Here is an 18,556-nt window from a genome sequence, read left to right as displayed (position 1 = left end):
GACATGAGATCAAAAATGGATCTAAAACTCAAGTGGACCACACAACAAGAAAGTGGGGAATGAACACCCATCGTTGAAACCTGTTGGGCCACAGAAATTTTGCATCAGGCTACCATTTGTATTTTCAGTTCATCCCAGTGGGAATGACCTTATCAACGGTTTGGATGGCACAAAAACTTCAAGTGGATCCAGGAAGGTTTCAACAGTAGGCAATCCCCCATTTTTTTTTTCCTACCACGTCTTTGGGCCATGGACAGGGCAGATTTCTCACAAACATAACGGTGAGCCCTAGCTTCCGACAGCAGGAACTTGCTGCTGTGGGTGTCGCTGGCAATCCCCATCCACATTTAATGCACAAGCAGAAGCAGGTGGGGTCGTTGGCAGTCCCCATCCACACTTAAATGTACAAGCAGCCCGCTGTTGATTTATACAGACCATCCATTAGGTGGGGCCCAGCCTATCTTGACGTGTGATAAAAGAAATCAAGAGTGGCCTCACCATCAAAGCATCCGATGAAGAACCTGCAAATGGCCAATCCAATTATATGCATAGAAGGAACGGTCGGCACCGAATCCTCTCCCTCTTTTAATATTTTCTGTTAGTCTCTTGACAGTATAAATAACTGACAAAGCATGACTCATGCAGTACATCCGAACCATGTAAACTATGGGCCCCACCATGAAGATCACTGTCTCTTGGAACATGCCCTCATAGAGTGGGCCACACCCATACACAGAGTCAGAACATCGGCCATCCATTGATTTCGAGCGGGCCGAGGCCTGCCTGATGAGTGGATCGCCTGCTTTCAGTGGCAGGTGATCTTCATGGTGGGGCCCGCCATTCACATGGGGCACAGGCAGCTGTAGGTGACCAAACTAATCATGCAATGAATTACCGAAGCACCTTTTTCTGTGTTTTATTTCCCAACGGTAGAATCTGTGACAATAGTGGTGATGCTACAAGCTGTGATATATTTGCTATTTTCTCACCATTTAAAAAAGAAAAAAGAAAAAAACATATTTTAAGTATTTTTAAGAGAAATAAAATCAATAATCAACGTGAGATCTTTTTTTTTTTTTTAATAATTACTGCTCAGAACCTGAACTGTTCTTGTTGTTGACCAAATCTGCCCCACTGACGTACCTAGCCATGAAGGAGATCAACCGGAAGGGGGCTCCAATCAATGGTGCGTCGGTAAGTGGGACAGCAGCATCGTCCCCAACCTCTGCTGCACGTGGCGACTCCACCTCGACCTCATGGATCTCATTTTCCTCCAATGGGATCTGCACAATCTCAGAAATCTCGCTGATCTCGGGCGGTTCCAGCAATCCTTCTTTCCAGGTGCTAGTGCCGGCGGTCGATTCCAATTCGGCATTGTCTACTACAATTGAACCATCTACGGTTTGGACACTCGCAGGAGATTCTACCCTCCCAATTGATGCTGGCATCTTCTCGCTGTACTGCAGCAAGGAATCTGGGGCAAATGTGGTTTCAGAGGTCAGCTGGGCCGGATTGAATCCAGCCGTTGTTGAAGAACGATCAACAGTTCCGCCACGCCGATCAAGTTCAATGTATAGTTCATTCACCTGCAAATAGAAGAATCCATGCAATTTTTCAGATGGACCACTCACATTCAATTACCAAAGTCAATGGTGATCTATACAAGCGTGGAATGCTTGCACCATTCATTCGGTTTGAAACTCAATGAAGGGAATAGGCAACTTGAAGCCACACGGCCGGAAATCATTCTGAGTACCTCACACAGGAGAGCCACGTGGGTGGAACTTTCATGAGATCCACCCCCATTCATTAGGTATGTTGCCTCATGTTCACCTTGGAACCTCAAAAATCATTATCGTCTAGAACTCAAGTAGGGGAAAAAGTTGGGATGAGATGTAGCCACCATTAGTTTTCTGTCGGGCCCACCATTTGTTTATATGCCATCCAATCCATTCATCTCATATGCCTCATCACGATGAAAGAATAATCCGCACTATTCAAAAGTCATGTGGGGCATACAACCCACAGCATGAAATTAGAGGTTTTTAGGTATTAACTTTTTAGGGTGGCCCACTTAAGCATTGAATCCAAGGTATCCCAAAACAGGCATTCAATCCAAGGTATCCCAAAACATTTTGTTATGTAACGGCCATAACGGTAATTATGCTAACCGTTATGTGATATGGAGCTATAGCGGCCGTTATGGAAAAACTGACCCGTAACAGTTCATAATCAAGGTATCCAAAATAGTTACATAATAGTAACAGTAATTTACTTCTACACATTATGGGGTTGTAGCGGCAAAATTGACCTGTAATGGGCCAAGATGGATTTTTCAAAAAAAAAAAAAAAAAACAATAACCGTTACAGCTCGCATTGTAACAGAAATGGTGGTGGCAGTTACAGCACCATTACCGTTATGGAATACCTTGCCCGTAAGGGGTCCTGTAACAGCCCCATAACGGTCGGTACGGAACTGAACCGTGACGGCCATTACAGCCCATGTCAAAATAGTAACGGTGCTGCCATCACGGCCATCATTACTGTTATGGAATACCTTGATTGAATCAGTGTGCTTTTGGGATGAAGGCTCAAAAGGGACAATTGCTGATGTGTGGGTGGATTTCATGCCCGTTAAGTCATTTCCCCAACCCCTCACTGGAGAAAGTGACCCTCATGGATGGGCATTCTCGCGAGCTATGCAAACATTTCCCAGAGTAAACTACTCTACACGTGGAGCCAACTGTTCACATGGTCCACCCAGTGGTGGATGCGAGATACACCACAAACATCCATGATGATCTCAACAATCTGATAGGGGCCCCATTAAAATGTGGATTGTCGACTAGTAATTTTGCCCATTTTCATCTTAGGATAATGTAACACAGAGAGTAGATGCCACCCTGATTGGGTGTCCTGGCTACCAACTTGAAACTCGCAGTTATATAACAATTTGGCCAAATCGACCTCCCATTGACTCAACTGAGTCAACCTCAGAAATTGAAAGAGTAATGCCAAGTTCAGCGTCTTTCAAAATGGGTGTAAAAAAAGGATTGCAAATGGGCCAGCCTCACTGGACAAGAAGTCTGCTCAAGTCCAGTCAAACAGCTAAGGACCCAAGTCCAGCCATGTTATTCAAAAATCTTTTCATAATGACCATACTGGCAGGACCCGTTACACGGTTGCGGGCTGCAACACCTGTTCTGGAAAAAAAAATGCCCATAACTGACCTGTAATGGCCATTACAGGCAAGTAACTGTTTGATACGGGGCCGATACATTTTCTTTTGAAAAGAAGTTAGATAGTTATAGGTCCATAGCAGCATTACCCCCACCATTACCACTATTGAATACCTTGAGTCCAGCCCCACCTGCAGGCTAAAGAATCAAGCCCAGGCCAGGCCCACCAGCCAACTACTTGGCACAACAATGCTAGATGCCTGTCTGCCAGGCCGTCGGAGAGATGCGAACCCAAGTCGAGCCCAATTATGTAACCAACTCGAGGCTCAGCTCAAATCAAGCCCCCATCAAAGCAGGGAAAGTATGCAGCCAGGAATATTAAGATTAAAAAGAGAGACAAGAAGAGTCCACCGAAACTTACTTTTTCAACGAGCTCAGCATTTTCAGCAACCAGCTTCTCAACCATCGCAGAGGCAGCTTCTACTAAACTGCTCGCATCTTCATCTTTAGGGTCTTGCTGCACCATATCATGAAAAAAAAACATAGAGACACATTAGGAACAATCCACTTCTCTGAAGACCAGATTACCCTAATATTTTGGGGAAAAGACATGGTGTTTGTCACTTCTCCTCAGACATCAAGGGCTCAATTTCCATATAAGTGGCTAACATGTGCGAGATCAGGACCATTCATCTCCCTCCCATGGATAGGCAAGCACACCCCAAATATCCAACCATCAGGACAATTCCACCTTGCTGTTGAAGGACTATAGAATACTAGAAAGTACAGACAGAAGGTAGGATTCCAAAAATATCCTAATCAACAGTCGACATTCTGAAAGAATGGATGACAAACATTGCACACTTTATGCTAAAGCCACATTCAATGCCGACGCAAATATCTTTTTTATGGGTAATAGCATCTTATTAAAAGACCACCGAAAAAAATGCAAATACATATCCCTCATTCTATTTTTGCTTAGGGCACGTTTGTTTCACCAAATATCATGAAAATTTGGAATTTCATGCCATGAACTTCATGACATTCGGCTGAGTACACTCAGCCTGGTAAGATTAATCCAAACTCTTAATTTCATAAAACATTAGCAAACTTGATGATTAACTAGGTCATGCTTTATAAACGCGACGAATTTCCAACTGACTCAGTTGAGTCAAAACTCAGATATTGAAGATTTCGGGGGTTCAGCTTCAAGCTTCCAGAGAGTGAAATGCACAAGAGTAACAAACCAAACTATGAACAGAACTCTAGCAACATCATAAATCAGCAGAGTCTGTCAATTTGGGTAGATGGAGCGCATCTGATGCAAACAAAGCTACAACTCCACATGGAGCCCGCTTGATCACATGTGCGGGCCCCACAATGTTAAATGCACGCTAGCTTTAGGGTTTTAATTAAGTCGCTTTTTGTTTATTTTGTTTTTTCCTTGTTTATTTGGTTTAAGTTGTGAAAGAGGACTACCTCTCTTTCGGTGACAGCATCCCTCTGATTAAAATGTCCCTATCTAAACTCCCTGTTTATTACTTATCCGTATGTAAAGTCCCTTCAAAGGTGGCAGAAAAGGCCGAAACAAATCATACTTTCTATGGGAGGGAATAGTGACCATAAAAAAAAATGAACTTGTAAAGAGAAGTGGCACAGTCCAAATATGGAGGCAGCCTGGGCTTGGGCAGCAACCTAGAGAGGAATTTCAATCTCCTCTCCAAATGGTGGAGGACATTCAAAACTGAGAAGAATGCTCTGAGGGTAGTGGAAGCAAGGTTTAAAGTATCATCCGAAACCAGTATGCATCGACCCATACGTACCAGTATCGCCCATGAATGATATGGGCGATACGTAGTGGAATCAGTGGTGAAAGATACATTACGTAACGCACCGATTTCAAACCCTAAGTGGAAGACAAATACAGGCTGGGAAATGGTGGTGGGACCCCAACCGTAATCTCAATGGGGAAAATGACAAAATCCGAGGTTTGGAAAGCAAATTTGCAAAATGGGGGATAGAAGAAAAATCTCGGGAAAAACTCTTCAGGAAGGCATGAGATTGAGAGTCATCTAAGGTGATAAGGTAAGAATGTGGGAAGATGTGTGGATAGGCGATTGCTCTCCGGCTTCCAGATTCCTGGTTTTATTAAGAGTGGGTGTCTAAAAGAGCCCACATTCATATGGTAAACGGCTGCTCCCCTTCGCATTGCAGCTTTCATGTAGATGGTGGCAAAGGAAAAGATCCTTATCGTCAATCAGCTCGAGAAAAGATGTCTAATCCTTCCCCAACAGATACACGATGTGTAAGAAGGATGAAAATAATGTGAACCATCTCCTGCGCCACTAACTGCCCACAGTCTTTGGTATAGTTTTTTTCAATTTGTTTGGTATTGTTTGGTCAATTTGGGAAAGGGTGATTGGAGTACTAGAAATCAGGTGCAGACGTCCTTCCAAATTTAGGAGCAGAGTTCTGTGGAGCTCTAGCTGCTAGCTCTGTGCTGGGAGTTGGATCTTGAAACAAACAGACATATTCAGGGGTGAAGGGCTGCCAACCTCAACAATCACAGAGAGAATCATTGAGAACATGTCCTTGGGCGCTGAATCACAAAACCTTTGTTGGAATCTCTTTCAAAGATCTACGCAGAGCTTGGACGAAGATTCTATGGAGTTTGCCAAAGTTGAGCGTGGCAAGAGCTGAGGGACTGAGGAAAGTTGTGTAATAACTAAAATACCCTTAAGGTTAAAGGGTGGTTATTAGGGCTTATTTGTTTTTCTTTAGCCTATACATAGGCCTTGTTCAACATGTGTTGAAGGATATGATGGAATGAAAACTTATTTTGTTTTTTCTTTGAAGAATTCTTCTTGCAATTTTTTTGCTTTGGCATGTGTTGCACTTAAATTACTAGCAAGTATTGCTAGATCTTGAATTCATCTAATTCGCATCTCAAAGACCACACTGAACTCCGGCTGTGTCAGCATCCCATCCCCTGGAAAAATCAGGTTTTCAAACTGGCCCTAAGAAACTAGAAGAATGTAAAAGCTGACCTTCGTTGTCTCTGCTGTTGAGGCAGGAAAGGAGACGTCCCTTTCAAGATATTGAATTCGTGCTTCCAGAAAAGACGCACTTTCCACCAACTGTTGGTTTTCTTGTAAGAGACTGTTTCTAGATTCTTCCAACTCCTTCACCTGCCAAGCTTTGTTATTTAATATCCATATCAGAAACATTTCAGTCTTTGCAGATTACAGCAGTTTACGATGAATTGATGAACCAAAGATGTGAATGAATATTCAGAAGCTTTTTAAGCACCGAAGCATGAGATACTTTCTCTAAGCAAATGGATAATAAAAAAGAAAGGCAAACTGCTGCATCACATCAAAATATAGAAAGCAGAAAGAAGTCATGAAGGAAAGATGGAAGAATATTAGCCACACATGAAAAACAAACCACATCGTACTGGAAGTGGTTACAAGGCCATGCAATGGCAATCCAAAATCCTGAAATTGTGTAAGTTCCAACATTTTGGCATGGGCAGCTTACAACAATGACTGGTTCTGGAAGAGAAAAAATTCTAACATGTGGCATTTGGAGTTCTGACATCCTAACATGAGGCAGCGCAACAGATGGACGGGTGGGATGTTACCCAACCTTCATGGTGGGCTTCACATAGCCAATGTTGGATAGCCTCATCACGTAGGCTACATATGAACGCAAAGGGAGGTGGGAGTGGGCTACTCACGCACAAAAAAGGAGCAGCGAGGAATGGATAAAATCCAAATCGTCCATTCAGGCAGCTAAATTCCAAGCCATCCATTTATGAGCAAGCAGATTTTCAAATTTCCAGAAACACACACACACACACACACACAGAGAAAAAATCTCATTTAGGGCCTGTTTGGATACCACCAAATAAGTTACTTTTCCACTGACAGCAGTAGATAAGTAACTTATTTGAGATAAGTAAGTTTGGTTTAAGATCAAACTTTTTAACTTAAAGTTAATCACTTCAACTTAATAAGTAGAAATCAAGATAAGCTACTTGAGGCATAAGTAGCTTATCTTAAGTAACTAACGATCCAAACACCCCCTTAATGTCCTATAGAATCTCAAAGGCCACAACCCTCCTAAAACTAATTGCATGGGCAAAAATGTCCTTGGCTCCTCGCATTATATATAGCAGAGACAATAACATTTCATTACCATGATGAATTAAATAGAAAGCCTAATCCTTTCCTTGGATGGCATCGTTGATGGGCAATATTACTAAATTACAAGGTAATAAATACTAGATTTCAGCCTTGGGTGTGAGTTGTGACTAATCAAGCATTCTCATCACAAATTTCTGCATAAAGAATATGAAGTAGACTAATTGAAATGGCAAGATAACAGTTAGTCTCGATCAAGGTTTTAAATCGGTGTATTGGGTATAGTATTGTTCACCACTGATATGGCCCTGTATAGCCCCTGCATCAGGCTGTTTCAGGCCAATTCAGCCAAATCATTCAGGAGCGATACGTACTGGTATCAGATGACTTCAAACCTTGGCCTCGATGTACAGCTTCAGCCATGTCTATCCGCCAAGAAAAGGTGGGAAGAGACTTTAATCTATTATTGCAAAGAGAGATGTAAATAACCATTCAATTTTATTATAGTAAGAAAAAAGATAAAAGCAGACGGGAAAAAAAACATCTATTGAGCAGCTTCTTGAAAATATACAAGCCATCTATGCATTTTCAGGCTACATTCAACTGGTTGGTTGCTATGTTTAATGTTCAAACACCTGTTTAGGTGGCATTTTTCAAGTACGGAGTACTCAAAATAGCGTAGGCAAATACCTGTGCTTGCAGTCCAATATTTACTTTGTTCAATCTAGCAATCATCTCCTTGTTTGAATTCTGCAAAAGATGAGAGCAATAATCAACTTCATAACGATAAAGAACCACAGATATCATCACTATATTCTGTTTTCTGCATGTAAACAAGAAGGATATCTTAAAATTTCTGCCAAATTGAATTCAGGGATAATCGAGTGATAGATGAATGCCCTGATTGAAAGGCATACATGCACATAGATAAAGTTCAAGCTCAACAAACAAATAAGATATGAGGAAAACTGATTTCTGTGATTTATAAATCACCAGAGTTATGCAACCCTATGATACCTGTAGCCTTACTAAAAAAACCCGAGTATCTGAGTTCAAGACTCATATGCTCAGAGAAAGCAAAGGATAAGAGATCCCCTTCCGCAAGACCAAAAATTCAAATCTACTGGGCTTTTGAATTTTAGAGCTTTTTTACTGTTCGGTGAAAAAAAAAATTTATTAAGACAAGCACAGAGGCAAACAACAACCAAGAGCTACCCGTTACACCACATCAACACCAAACAATCACCAAGAAATACATCTTTATTTAATCCTGAAATTTCCTTTAGGGCTTGTTTGGATTCATGGAAGAAGAAAAAAAAATTGATAAAATGGTGTTTCTCAGGAAACAACATTTCTAGGAAACAGTGGGAATGGAGAAACCATTTCCCTCGATTGTTTTTCCAGAAGATTTTCTTGAAAAAATTCCACTATTTCCAAATCTGTTGCTTGGAAAAAACAAAAAATTCTTGAAGACGGGAGGTGAGACGTGTGTTGAAGATGGATTGTGGCACATTTGAGCATTGACAAATGTGGGATGTGTTAAAACAGAGGACTTGTCAATGAGGAAAATTTTTCTAACATTGTGGTTTCAATGGAAAACTACAAAGGAAATGGCAAGCATGGGTGTAAATATACACAATGTCAGCATATGTTCCAACTACCATAATATTTCTCTCGTGAGAAAGAGAGACCCTAAAAACATCGATATAGTGCAATTATAATAGCCTCTGCACCATTACAACGAAAGTAGTTACCTCCTTTAGGACCCATGAGTCATTGCCACTCTCTAAGTGTTTGATTTTTTCCTCTAAGCTGGCCTGTAGATCATTGAGTTAGTTGTGTTGCAAGACACACATTTTCAAGAAAGCCAAGAATTGTGCGAAAATGCAAGCCCACTGATGTGCGTGTGCGTGTGCATAAATGAAAAACCATTAATGTAGGTGTGCCCACCTACATGCACACAAAGTGCAATGGAAAGGAACATTGAGTGTGGACAAAATGTTTATGACCCTAGCCAGTCTACCCATAACATCCTAACTTCTTTAACACAGTGTGATCTTTTACTGGAACATCAGGAAAGAGGATAATGAACACATTCACCTCCTTAAGGATCCAAGAACGTTTTTCGCTCTGTAACTGTTTGATTTTCTCCTCCAACCTGGCCTGCAGATCAGTGAATTAGCTAAACTACTCCTGTGCTGCAGCAAGACCACATTTTATTTTATTTTTTGCAGAAAGCCTAGCATTATAAGAATATCAATAGATAGCAGGGGCATGTAATGCATATACATACGCCCCCACAGCCATTCATGGGCGCTTTCTGGATTGCAGTGTTAAAAGCAAACTAAGGCTGCATTTGGGTGTCATGAAAATTATATAGCAGTCGGTTGGGATAGATATCCACAAAAGATCAATATCCTGCTCATTACAGCTGAGGCAAAATCTTTATTTTGGCCAGTTTGACATTCAACTGCTAGCCCAATGCAGAATCTGCTTCTCAGGCTTTTCCAAATGTGCTGCTTTTTCCAACCAGAAATGTAGACTGAGGGTATCTTCCAAACACATCCTAAGTGCAATTAGGAGTTGATGCTCCCTTTTCAACATATTATTCAAACTACCAACTTTAACACATTCCCATGGTCCATCTGAAAATCCGGCAGCATTGTAATGAAAAAAACTACCTCCATTTGGAGCCAAGAATCTCTCTCATCCTGTAACTGTCGGATTTTCTCCTCTAAGTTGACCTGTAGATCATTCAGTTAGCCAGATATTCTAATATAATAAGAATATAAAGAGATATTCTAGCATAATAAGCATATAAATTAAACACACACTCGCTCACGCACAAGCAAGTTAACCTATATATTTTTTAATTAGCCAAATATTCTTAGTATACCAAGAATATAAATAGATACTCTAAAATAATAAGAATACAATTAAACATGTGCATGCACACACACCAGACGTGATGCATGTAGGACATCCAACCCACACCATCATGCGCACCCTGCCTCGTTTGGGCATGCCTTGAAAAATCAGGCTGAATGGGAACTCAGGTGAGCCACACCACAGGGAATAGTTGAGAAGGGACGCCACCCTTGATTTCGTGGAAAGCCCACCATGTTGTGGATGTGCAATCCAACACATTGATTCAAAACATCTGCCCTCGACATAGGGATGCCACGAAAATCAGGCCATTTTGACACTCAGGTGGGGCCAAGTGCAAATGAATGATAGGTGCCTGCTGATGTGGCCCACATGACTTTCCATTTGGCCTATTTTGGGGCCATGCCCAAATGAATGAGGGTGTGCACGATGGAGCCCATTTCCAATTATTACCGCCATAATTATGGTTGTAATGTTAGCATGGAATCATTTCCATGTGTGTGTTTAAGAGCAAATTGCGCCTAAGAAGCCAATGCTAGCTCTTGCACATTCTCCACATCCTACCAGCTTTAACATACTTATATGACGCCGAAAAAAAAAATAAAAAATCATGCAGCTAATAAAAAACAATACCTCTTTCTGCATGCAAGAATCCTTTTCAACTTGTAGAAGTCTAATTTTCTCCTCTAAGCTCGCCTGTAGATCATTTGGTTAGTTAAGTTCATCAATTACTAGAGATCCTATAAAAAGGGGTTTGCTAAAATGTCCCCGTCTTCATGGACACATTAACAACATCCTTAGAGCTTTTGAATGACACACATGAGACATCCAATCATCAATCCGGTTGGTTCATGCAATAGTACCATTGGGACCAAGCCACGGAACAAGAAGCACATTGATCAGATGGTCCTAACCCTAGGAATGAGGCCAATTTGTTACAACCGTCTGTTTTTTACAAGCCATATATCGCATGGATAGAATCATCAAACCAAAGAGCTACTTTGAAATAATAATCATTTCAAAGTGGGACCTACCAAATTGATGGTTCAGGATAACGATTGGACATATTTTGTTTATCAGATCAATCTCGACTGTCCATTTCTCAATTCTCATACTAATGAATAGAGATGCTTAGAATCATCCGACTGGCATATTTTTTGCACCATGGCTTGTCCCTATTTTTGCAAAAGAATGGATGGTTCAGATTGACGATTGGGCGTCCCACGCATCATTCAAAAGTTTCGGGGACATTGCTAACATCCCATGAAGGTGGGGATGTTAGCAAAGCCCTTAAAAAATATGCTGACACATTATAAGACATCAGGAAATAAATTCCCACCTCTTTCAAGATCCAAGAATGCTTGTCCAACATGACTTGGTTTATGTCTTCTTCCAGGCATTTCTAGGAGCCAATCTCCAAAGGTCAAAAATAAAAAAATGCTGTTGATAAAGGAAAACAGCCAATAGAGTTCAAATAAGAGAAAGTTACCTCTCTTCGTATCCAAGAATGTTTTTCAGCTTCTAATTGTCTGATTTCTTCCTCCAGCACAACCTTTACAGGAAAAATAAAATTAAAAAATTGTAGAAAGAATATCAAATGCCAGCAAGAGAAGGCGAGGAACCCAAAATTAAAAAATAAACAAAATAAATAATTAAAAAGCTAAAAAAGCAGACAATGTAAGACTAGCATAGGATCAAGCTTGGGCAGAAGATGGATATAGCATGCCTCATCTCTACACGCTAGTAGGTAACATTTCTTTACTTCAATACACATCAAACTCCAAAGACACAAACCACAACATTGTATGAGATGCAAAATCTCGACCCACAGACCACTACAAAGGAGAATCCATCATGGACCTTGAAATAAATGATCAGACGGACCTATGCCCGGGTCACCACCAATGGTTTTCAAAAATAAGGATGTTGGAACCCTTAAGGGGAATCGACTGATCACCTATTCATTCATTATTCTTTTGCCCGTAGAGTCTGGGATCATTTCCTATGCCTGCTGCATGCCAACTAGGTAATGCCAAAGTTTGTGGGGGACCTGCTTTGGGCGTAGCATGGAGTTGGCAAATCTGGGAAAGCCATTTGGAGATTGGTCATAACAGCTGTTTTTTGGGCTTTATGGGGAGCTAGGAATGGGCATTGCTTTAGGAATGAGTGCGAGGGTGAAAACTGGTCATTTGTAAAGTCAAAAGTCTTGTTGTGGGTTAGGCTGTGCATGTTAAGGCCACATTAGCTGGCTTTCCTCTTTGAGTCTTTTGTTTCCTCCGGATTGTATTCTTTTCCCGCTTTTGCAGCTTTTCAAAAAAACTGTTGTTCTCTCTCAGGGAAAAAAAAATGAATATGAAGGAGAGAAGCAGATGAGCATTGGTTATGTCTGGAGACAGGTCTGTGTCCAGCAACAGGTCCAAATGCTGGGGTTTGTCCATCTGCCGCTACCTATTCTACAGTTAACTAAAAATAAACAGAGACTATTTACACACACTCTGACTACAAAATACACCCATCCTTTCTACTTTTGGTTATATGTTGTTGTATGACTAGAAGTAGAAAGGCTGGGTACTTGTACCAGTCAGAGTGACGTGCAGAAAGCATTTGTCGTTAGAAGTAAACATTCCCGATCTAGAACAAGATCAATAAAATCCAAAACCAACCCAATTTATCAAGAGATGCATGCATTCTGGTAACTTGTAATGGAACTTACACTTCTTGAGTCATCGGTTTTATGGCTGTTCACCTCTACATCCGATTCTGACACACCAGCATTTTGAATGCAAGCATTATCTGAGTTTTGCGCATGATGATTCTGCGCAGGAGCTGTTTCTCCATTGGCAAATGCTACATCTGTCACTTTAGATTGTTTGCCTCTTTTTTTCTTGTTTTTCTTCCTCCTTTTTTCCTCTTCCATCTGTTGAGCTCAGGACTTAAATTTCAGAACAAATAGACAGAAGAAAAGCCACAAATCTTTACAATCCAACAACTCTCTTGCATATAAGACTCCGTATTATCTCCTTCCCGTTTTCACCTGTCAGCAAATAAATGGCTACAATGAATTCCTAATAAAATATATATTATTCAAATAGAAAATGCATACTATAAATGCTAACGAATGTTGTTTCATCCAGCCCATCATGCAGTATAAGTGGGCCATGCTTTTCAGCATTCCAGATCATCCCTCTGGTGGGTCATAACAATGTATGCATGATGAACAAAATTCACATGCATCAAACAATTCCCGCCTTCTGAGGTGGCTTTTTGCATTCCACATAAACTGGATATATTTATTTTCTCAGACATCCATTCACAGTTCAAGAACCAGAACGATAGAATTATCCTACCCTTTTGCAACACTGCTCATGCAAAGTGAGCCCATCAGATGAACGATCAGGATCAACAAACACTAGGCACCAGAAGAACTATCCTAATCAATTAACAACAGGCCACGCCTGTGTTTATCTTGTCTGAAAACACCAGTAGGATGTGCTAAGCATTGCATCACTTCAATAGAAATTTTAAAGGCAGAGAAAGAAAGAACGGTGCTTCAAAGCCACAGATCTGAACCTCTTCAAACCACTGGTAGAGAAAGGATTTCTACATCAACTCGATACCAAATTTCATAAACTCAAAGAAAATAGAAAACCAGAACAGATCGAAAATCACTAATCAGAGAATCAAATACCAAAATTATGCCTACAAACCCAGATCAAAGATTGAAATTCTAAACTTCTTTTGATTCCACCAAACATAGTAAGCAACAGATATCTCCATCAAGCTGATCCATAGAATATGCAAGAGGAAGAGAGGGAACCCTACCGCAGTAATCGACAATTCAAAAAACAGCAATAAAATAGCCGAATTTCAAAAAGTTCATAGAATGGAGATCTGATAGGGATCTAACTAACCAGAAGAGCAGGGACTGCTTCTATCAAATGGTAGATCGGAACTTCTTCTCTCTTTCAGATTCTTCGCATCCGAAACTCTTGAAACCCTAGAAATCGCATTCTGTATCGGATTCTTGGATGAAAATGCAGAAACCCTAACCCTAGAAATCGAGTTTCTCGATCTTCGAAAGAAGGATTTTGAAAATCTATGAGAAAAAAAGAGTTTGAATCCTACACTTGCCTGGAAACGGAAGGTATTTATACTCAGATTTGGGCGCGAGATCTGAGATTTTCCGACTCTGTTCTACCGCAGATAGCAGCATTACGGCGGTTTGTGTCTCCATTGGCCTCACATGTGTCTATGCGAAGCACACGTGCAAGATCAGGACCGTTCATGAGGCGATCACCGGTTATGATCCTCAAAGAGGAAATACACGTAGGAAGGGACGAAATCGCATGTGCAAGTGTGGCCCACTCAATGTTCAGATGGAGCGGATTAGGTGTGTGGCCTTTAACGTGGGGTCCACCTTGATGACCGTTTTCCATATCGTTGCAGGTAAGGGTGTACATCGAGTCAAACCGAGTCGAGCTGGCCTCAGCTCAACTCGACTCCAACACTGGCCGACCTCAACTCGAACTTGGCTTAGCTTGATCTTGAGCCTGATGGCCAGCTGGGCTCAGTTCGGTCAGTAGGTCGGGCAGCTCGGGCCGAGTTTGCCATTGAGCCATTTTTCACAAACACCTGAACTACAACTTTAAAAACTCACTATTTTACAAATATAGGCAATGGTTTTATAGGTGTTTTATCAAACACCTTCTAGGTAATATAAAAACCCAAAAAATAAAAAACAAGCCATTTGTTTGATCTATATACCTTGCTTGCCACCGGCCAAACCTTCTTTGCCACTAGCCAAACTTTCCTTGCCACCAGCCACATTTCGTTGAGCCATTTTATCAAACAGTTGGTGAGTAACATCAATGGGAAAGTAACCAAGTCACCAAACTGGTTTGATCCGAATTCGAATCGATCCAAGTTGAGCCGGGGCCTGCTCGAACTCATTTTCAAGCTCAAAAAATCAGTTCAACTCGGCTCGAACTTAGCTTCGAACTAAGTTGGCTTTTTCGAGTCAAGTCAAGCGAGCTAACCGAGCTAGCTCGTTTCATGTACACCTCTAGTTGCAGGGCATCGTCTCAAAAATGAAGCAGATCCAAATATCATGTGGACCATGCCATATGAAACCGTGGTGATTGACAATTAATACACCACAAAAGTATAAACACTGCCAAAACAATAATATGGCCCTGATGAGTTTCTAGTAGTATAGCCAATCATCAGGATTTCTATGGCATGGTCCACCTAATGTTTAAATATGCTTTATTTTTTACAATGATGCTCTAAAATGATTGGAAAAAACATATGGACAGCATGAATACAGGATAAATAACTTAAGATGAGCAGCCCCGGGATGAAAAGATCGAATTAACGAGCCTTTGTCTTACTAAGTAAACTGTATTGGGTCCACCATGAATGTATGTGGTTTATCCACACCGCCCATCCCTTTTTTCAATTCAGTTTAGGGGTTGAGCCTAAATTTTAGGCCAAAACTCAAGTGGACCGCACCAAAGTGGTGGTACCCAATCCACATCCATTTTAAACATTCTTTGCATGGCCCCATCTTGGCTATCCAGTTAAATCTCACCATACGTGCTTATACGGATCAGATTAATATTTTGCTATCCCATTAATCCTAGTATGAATAACCTTATGAACAGTTTCAATGGCATAAAGCTAAAAGATTTTGATGGCGGGAGTTTACATTCCCGTTGTTCCTGTAGTATGGCCCACTTAATTTTAAGATCTATCTCATTTTTTCAGGTCATGCCCCAAAATGAGTTGGCAAAACTTGAATGGAGTGGATGTGACACAAACATTATAGTGAGCCCCTAGCTAGCCTTCAACACGAGGATAAATTTGTCTTTTTGAGGACAGTAGCTTGCACATAAGGATTGTATTAGGCGATGATATGGTGAAGGTTATGTGTGGCCCACCACAATACTTATATAATGTACATGCCATGAATATGTTAACCATTTTAATATACACAACAGATGAGGCAGATTTAAAGATTAAATGGTGATCAAATGGTAGACTGAGTGAAAGATACCTCGTTTCAACACCGAGGTCTTGGTATCATCCCTAGTGGGGGTGGCTAACACTGAAGTGTCAACTGACAACGGGGCATACTAACAAGCTGACCAAAAAAAAAGGGGGCCACGGCAAAACAAAAATATAGGTATAGGTCATAGATGCCAGTCCAACACACAAGAAAGGAAACAAATTGATATAAGCAATAAATGGAGAGAAAAAAAACAGAGAGAGAGAAGATTGATTGTTTTAATTGAGATTGAAGCTGAAAATACAGCACATATGACTTGAGAATTCACCCCCTCAAGGTTAGAAATTTACTCACCTAAATACAAGAAGACTCACTTTCAATGATCAATATATCTCACAAAATAAAGTAAAAATGCACTAATTACTTCTTCAATTAGGAGAAAATAAAAGAGAGAAATAGAGGGAGAGAGCCATTGGAGGGAATAGGAATGGGAGAGAGAGAGAGCCGTGAGGGGGCTAATGCATCAGCAGTTGCATTAGTTGTCCACATTAGAAAGCCTTCTCTCTCTCTATCTCTCTCTCCTTAGTGTGCGTGGGTCAAAGAGCGTGCATGTAGCCTCTCTCTTTCCCTCAGTATCTCTGCTCTTATCTGACCACGGACGTCTTATGTGCCTTACCTCTTTCGTTTTTTAATAAAGGTGGCAATGGGCCAAGTAGCCTGCCAAACCCATGAGCTAGGCCTGACTTTGATCGGGCTTCGACCTAGCCATGGAGACAGTTTAATTCTTTTAATTCTTTTAATTCTTTTTTTTTTTTTGGCGCATATCTAGCCCACTTGATCAATGGACAAATTAGGAACATTCGAATGGGATATAGAGGATTTCACTAATGGTCGAGCCCTAACCTGCCATTTTTTAAAGCTCGGGTTGGGCTTGTTGTACAAGACCCATGGAAAGCTTGGGCCAGGCTCATGACTCAGATCTTAAGCAGGCAGGACCGGGCCCATCGCCACGCTAGCTTATTAACGCGTTTGGATGATACGTACTTCACAGTGAGTCTGGAGAAGGTTTTGACAGCAGACGTCCGCACCCATCCGGGCTATTTCTAATGGTGTGACCTACTCGAGTTTTTGAATTTGCCTGAATTTTGGACTCAGATGAATGGACAAAGGGAATGTCACATAGACCATAGTGGGGCCTATTAGCTGCGCGGCTCTCCACGACAAGTGTTGTAGGAAGTTCGTGTCCCACACGTTTGATTCGAAAACCTGATGACCTAAATGGGTATAATGGATACACACACACACACACACACTCTGGCATAGCATGATGAATCATATACGGGTTCTTAAAATTTACTTAAAAGCTGCGACTACGATTGGCGAATTGGTGACCGGCTAAAAATTAACCAAAAACAAGATTATTTGATAATCTGTCTCTTAGATTGGTGAATAGTTAAAAATGAAAAATACCCATTTGTCTCATTTCGACAACCAAGTGTCCATGAATCAAAGGTTAGGATTTGTCAAGTGAATTCGTTGGCTATTGGACATGATACGGAGGGGACATTTGAACATTTGAAATGCAAATTTATTTATTTTCTTAAAGCAATCAAGAATCTAACTGAAAGTGGGCCATTAATTCATGTGGCTGAGATATAGTTATAATGATACGTTGGCTCCACGGAAAGAAAAGGGAGGTCCTAGCTTCTATGTAGAGTAGAACAGAACCTATTTAGTATTGGGAACTTAGATATGGTGGGTTCTTTTCATTTGAGAGACTTTTAAAATATTTGCTGCCTACATGCCAGCCATCATATGCTTGTATGATTTTTTTAGCTGACTACATGTCAACCATCATATGCTGCCACAGCTTCAGATAACTCCTCAGATAGTAATTGTTACTGATGGTGAGTGACATTCCTGCCTTTAAATAAAAAATAAAAAAAATCATATATCATGTTTTTATTGTGAGATTAACTCAAAAGAAAAAAAGAAAAAAAGAAAAAAAAAACACCTAAAACCTGAGTATGTTTTTTCTTAGGGCACACTTTAATGTTTATGTAGTGTTTATTTACCATCCAATCCGTTGATAAGGTCACATAAGCCTGGATGAAGGGAAAAAAAAAACAAATATCAGCATGATCTGAAACTTTTGTGGCCCATTAACGGTCAATCACCACTTTTTCTTACGGTATGGTCCACTTGATAATTGGATCTGCTTCATTTTTGGGGATAATGTCATAAAGTGATATGGAAAAATGGATGGACGGCATGGATACAGAATACATATATCAAGGTGGGCCCGACAATAACCCCATGGTAAGGGCTGCACCGTCCTA

At 40.8% G+C, this 18,556-nt stretch overlaps 1 protein-coding gene across 9 annotated transcripts; it reads right to left on the bottom strand.

The window, feature by feature from the left end:
- Window positions 1-1,075: 1,075 nt before the first annotated feature.
- On the bottom strand, window positions 1,076-14,386 carry LOC131253653 (uncharacterized). 9 transcript variants are annotated; one of them, XM_058254744.1, is made up of 12 exons: window positions 14,122-14,385; window positions 12,924-13,244; window positions 11,700-11,762; window positions 11,550-11,612; window positions 10,844-10,906; window positions 10,006-10,068; window positions 9,425-9,487; window positions 9,079-9,141; window positions 8,015-8,074; window positions 6,227-6,367; window positions 3,601-3,696; window positions 1,076-1,586 (listed from the first exon to the last, which is right to left on the bottom strand). In XM_058254744.1, exons 2-12 carry the CDS (start codon window positions 13,125-13,127, stop codon window positions 1,086-1,088), a joined length of 1,380 nt encoding a protein of 459 aa, XP_058110727.1. In that variant the 5' UTR covers window positions 13,128-13,244; window positions 14,122-14,385; the 3' UTR covers window positions 1,076-1,085. The 9 variants fall into 9 exon arrangements, with proteins under 9 accessions (XP_058110727.1, XP_058110730.1, XP_058110729.1 ...); XM_058254747.1 differs by lacking the exon at window positions 9,425-9,487 and having other exon boundaries at window positions 14,122-14,386; XM_058254746.1 differs by lacking the exon at window positions 10,006-10,068 and having other exon boundaries at window positions 14,122-14,386.
- Between the last annotated feature and the right edge of the window lie 4,170 nt (window positions 14,387-18,556).

Source organism: Magnolia sinica, chromosome 8 (assembly GCF_029962835.1).
Source record: "Magnolia sinica isolate HGM2019 chromosome 8, MsV1, whole genome shotgun sequence".
NCBI lineage: Eukaryota > Viridiplantae > Streptophyta > Magnoliopsida > Magnoliales > Magnoliaceae > Magnolia > Magnolia sinica.
Note: the sequence above shows the minus strand (reverse complement) of the source record. Positions and strands in the feature narration are given on the sequence as shown.

What these genes read in the sequence shown, in the direction of transcription:
- LOC131253653 (XM_058254744.1), bottom strand. Translation starts at nt 13,127, where the DNA reads ATGGAAGAGGAAAAAAGGAGGAAGAAAAACAAGAAAAAAAGAGGCAAA. An exon ending in ATTCTTGGATACGAAGAGAG is followed by an intron (nt 11,613 to 11,699) that starts GTAACTTTCTCT and finishes ATTGGCTCCTAG; the next exon opens with AAATGCCTGGAAGAAGACAT. An exon ending in ATTCTTGCATGCAGAAAGAG is followed by an intron (nt 10,069 to 10,843) that starts GTATTGTTTTTT and finishes AATGATCTACAG; the next exon opens with GTCAACTTAGAGGAGAAAAT.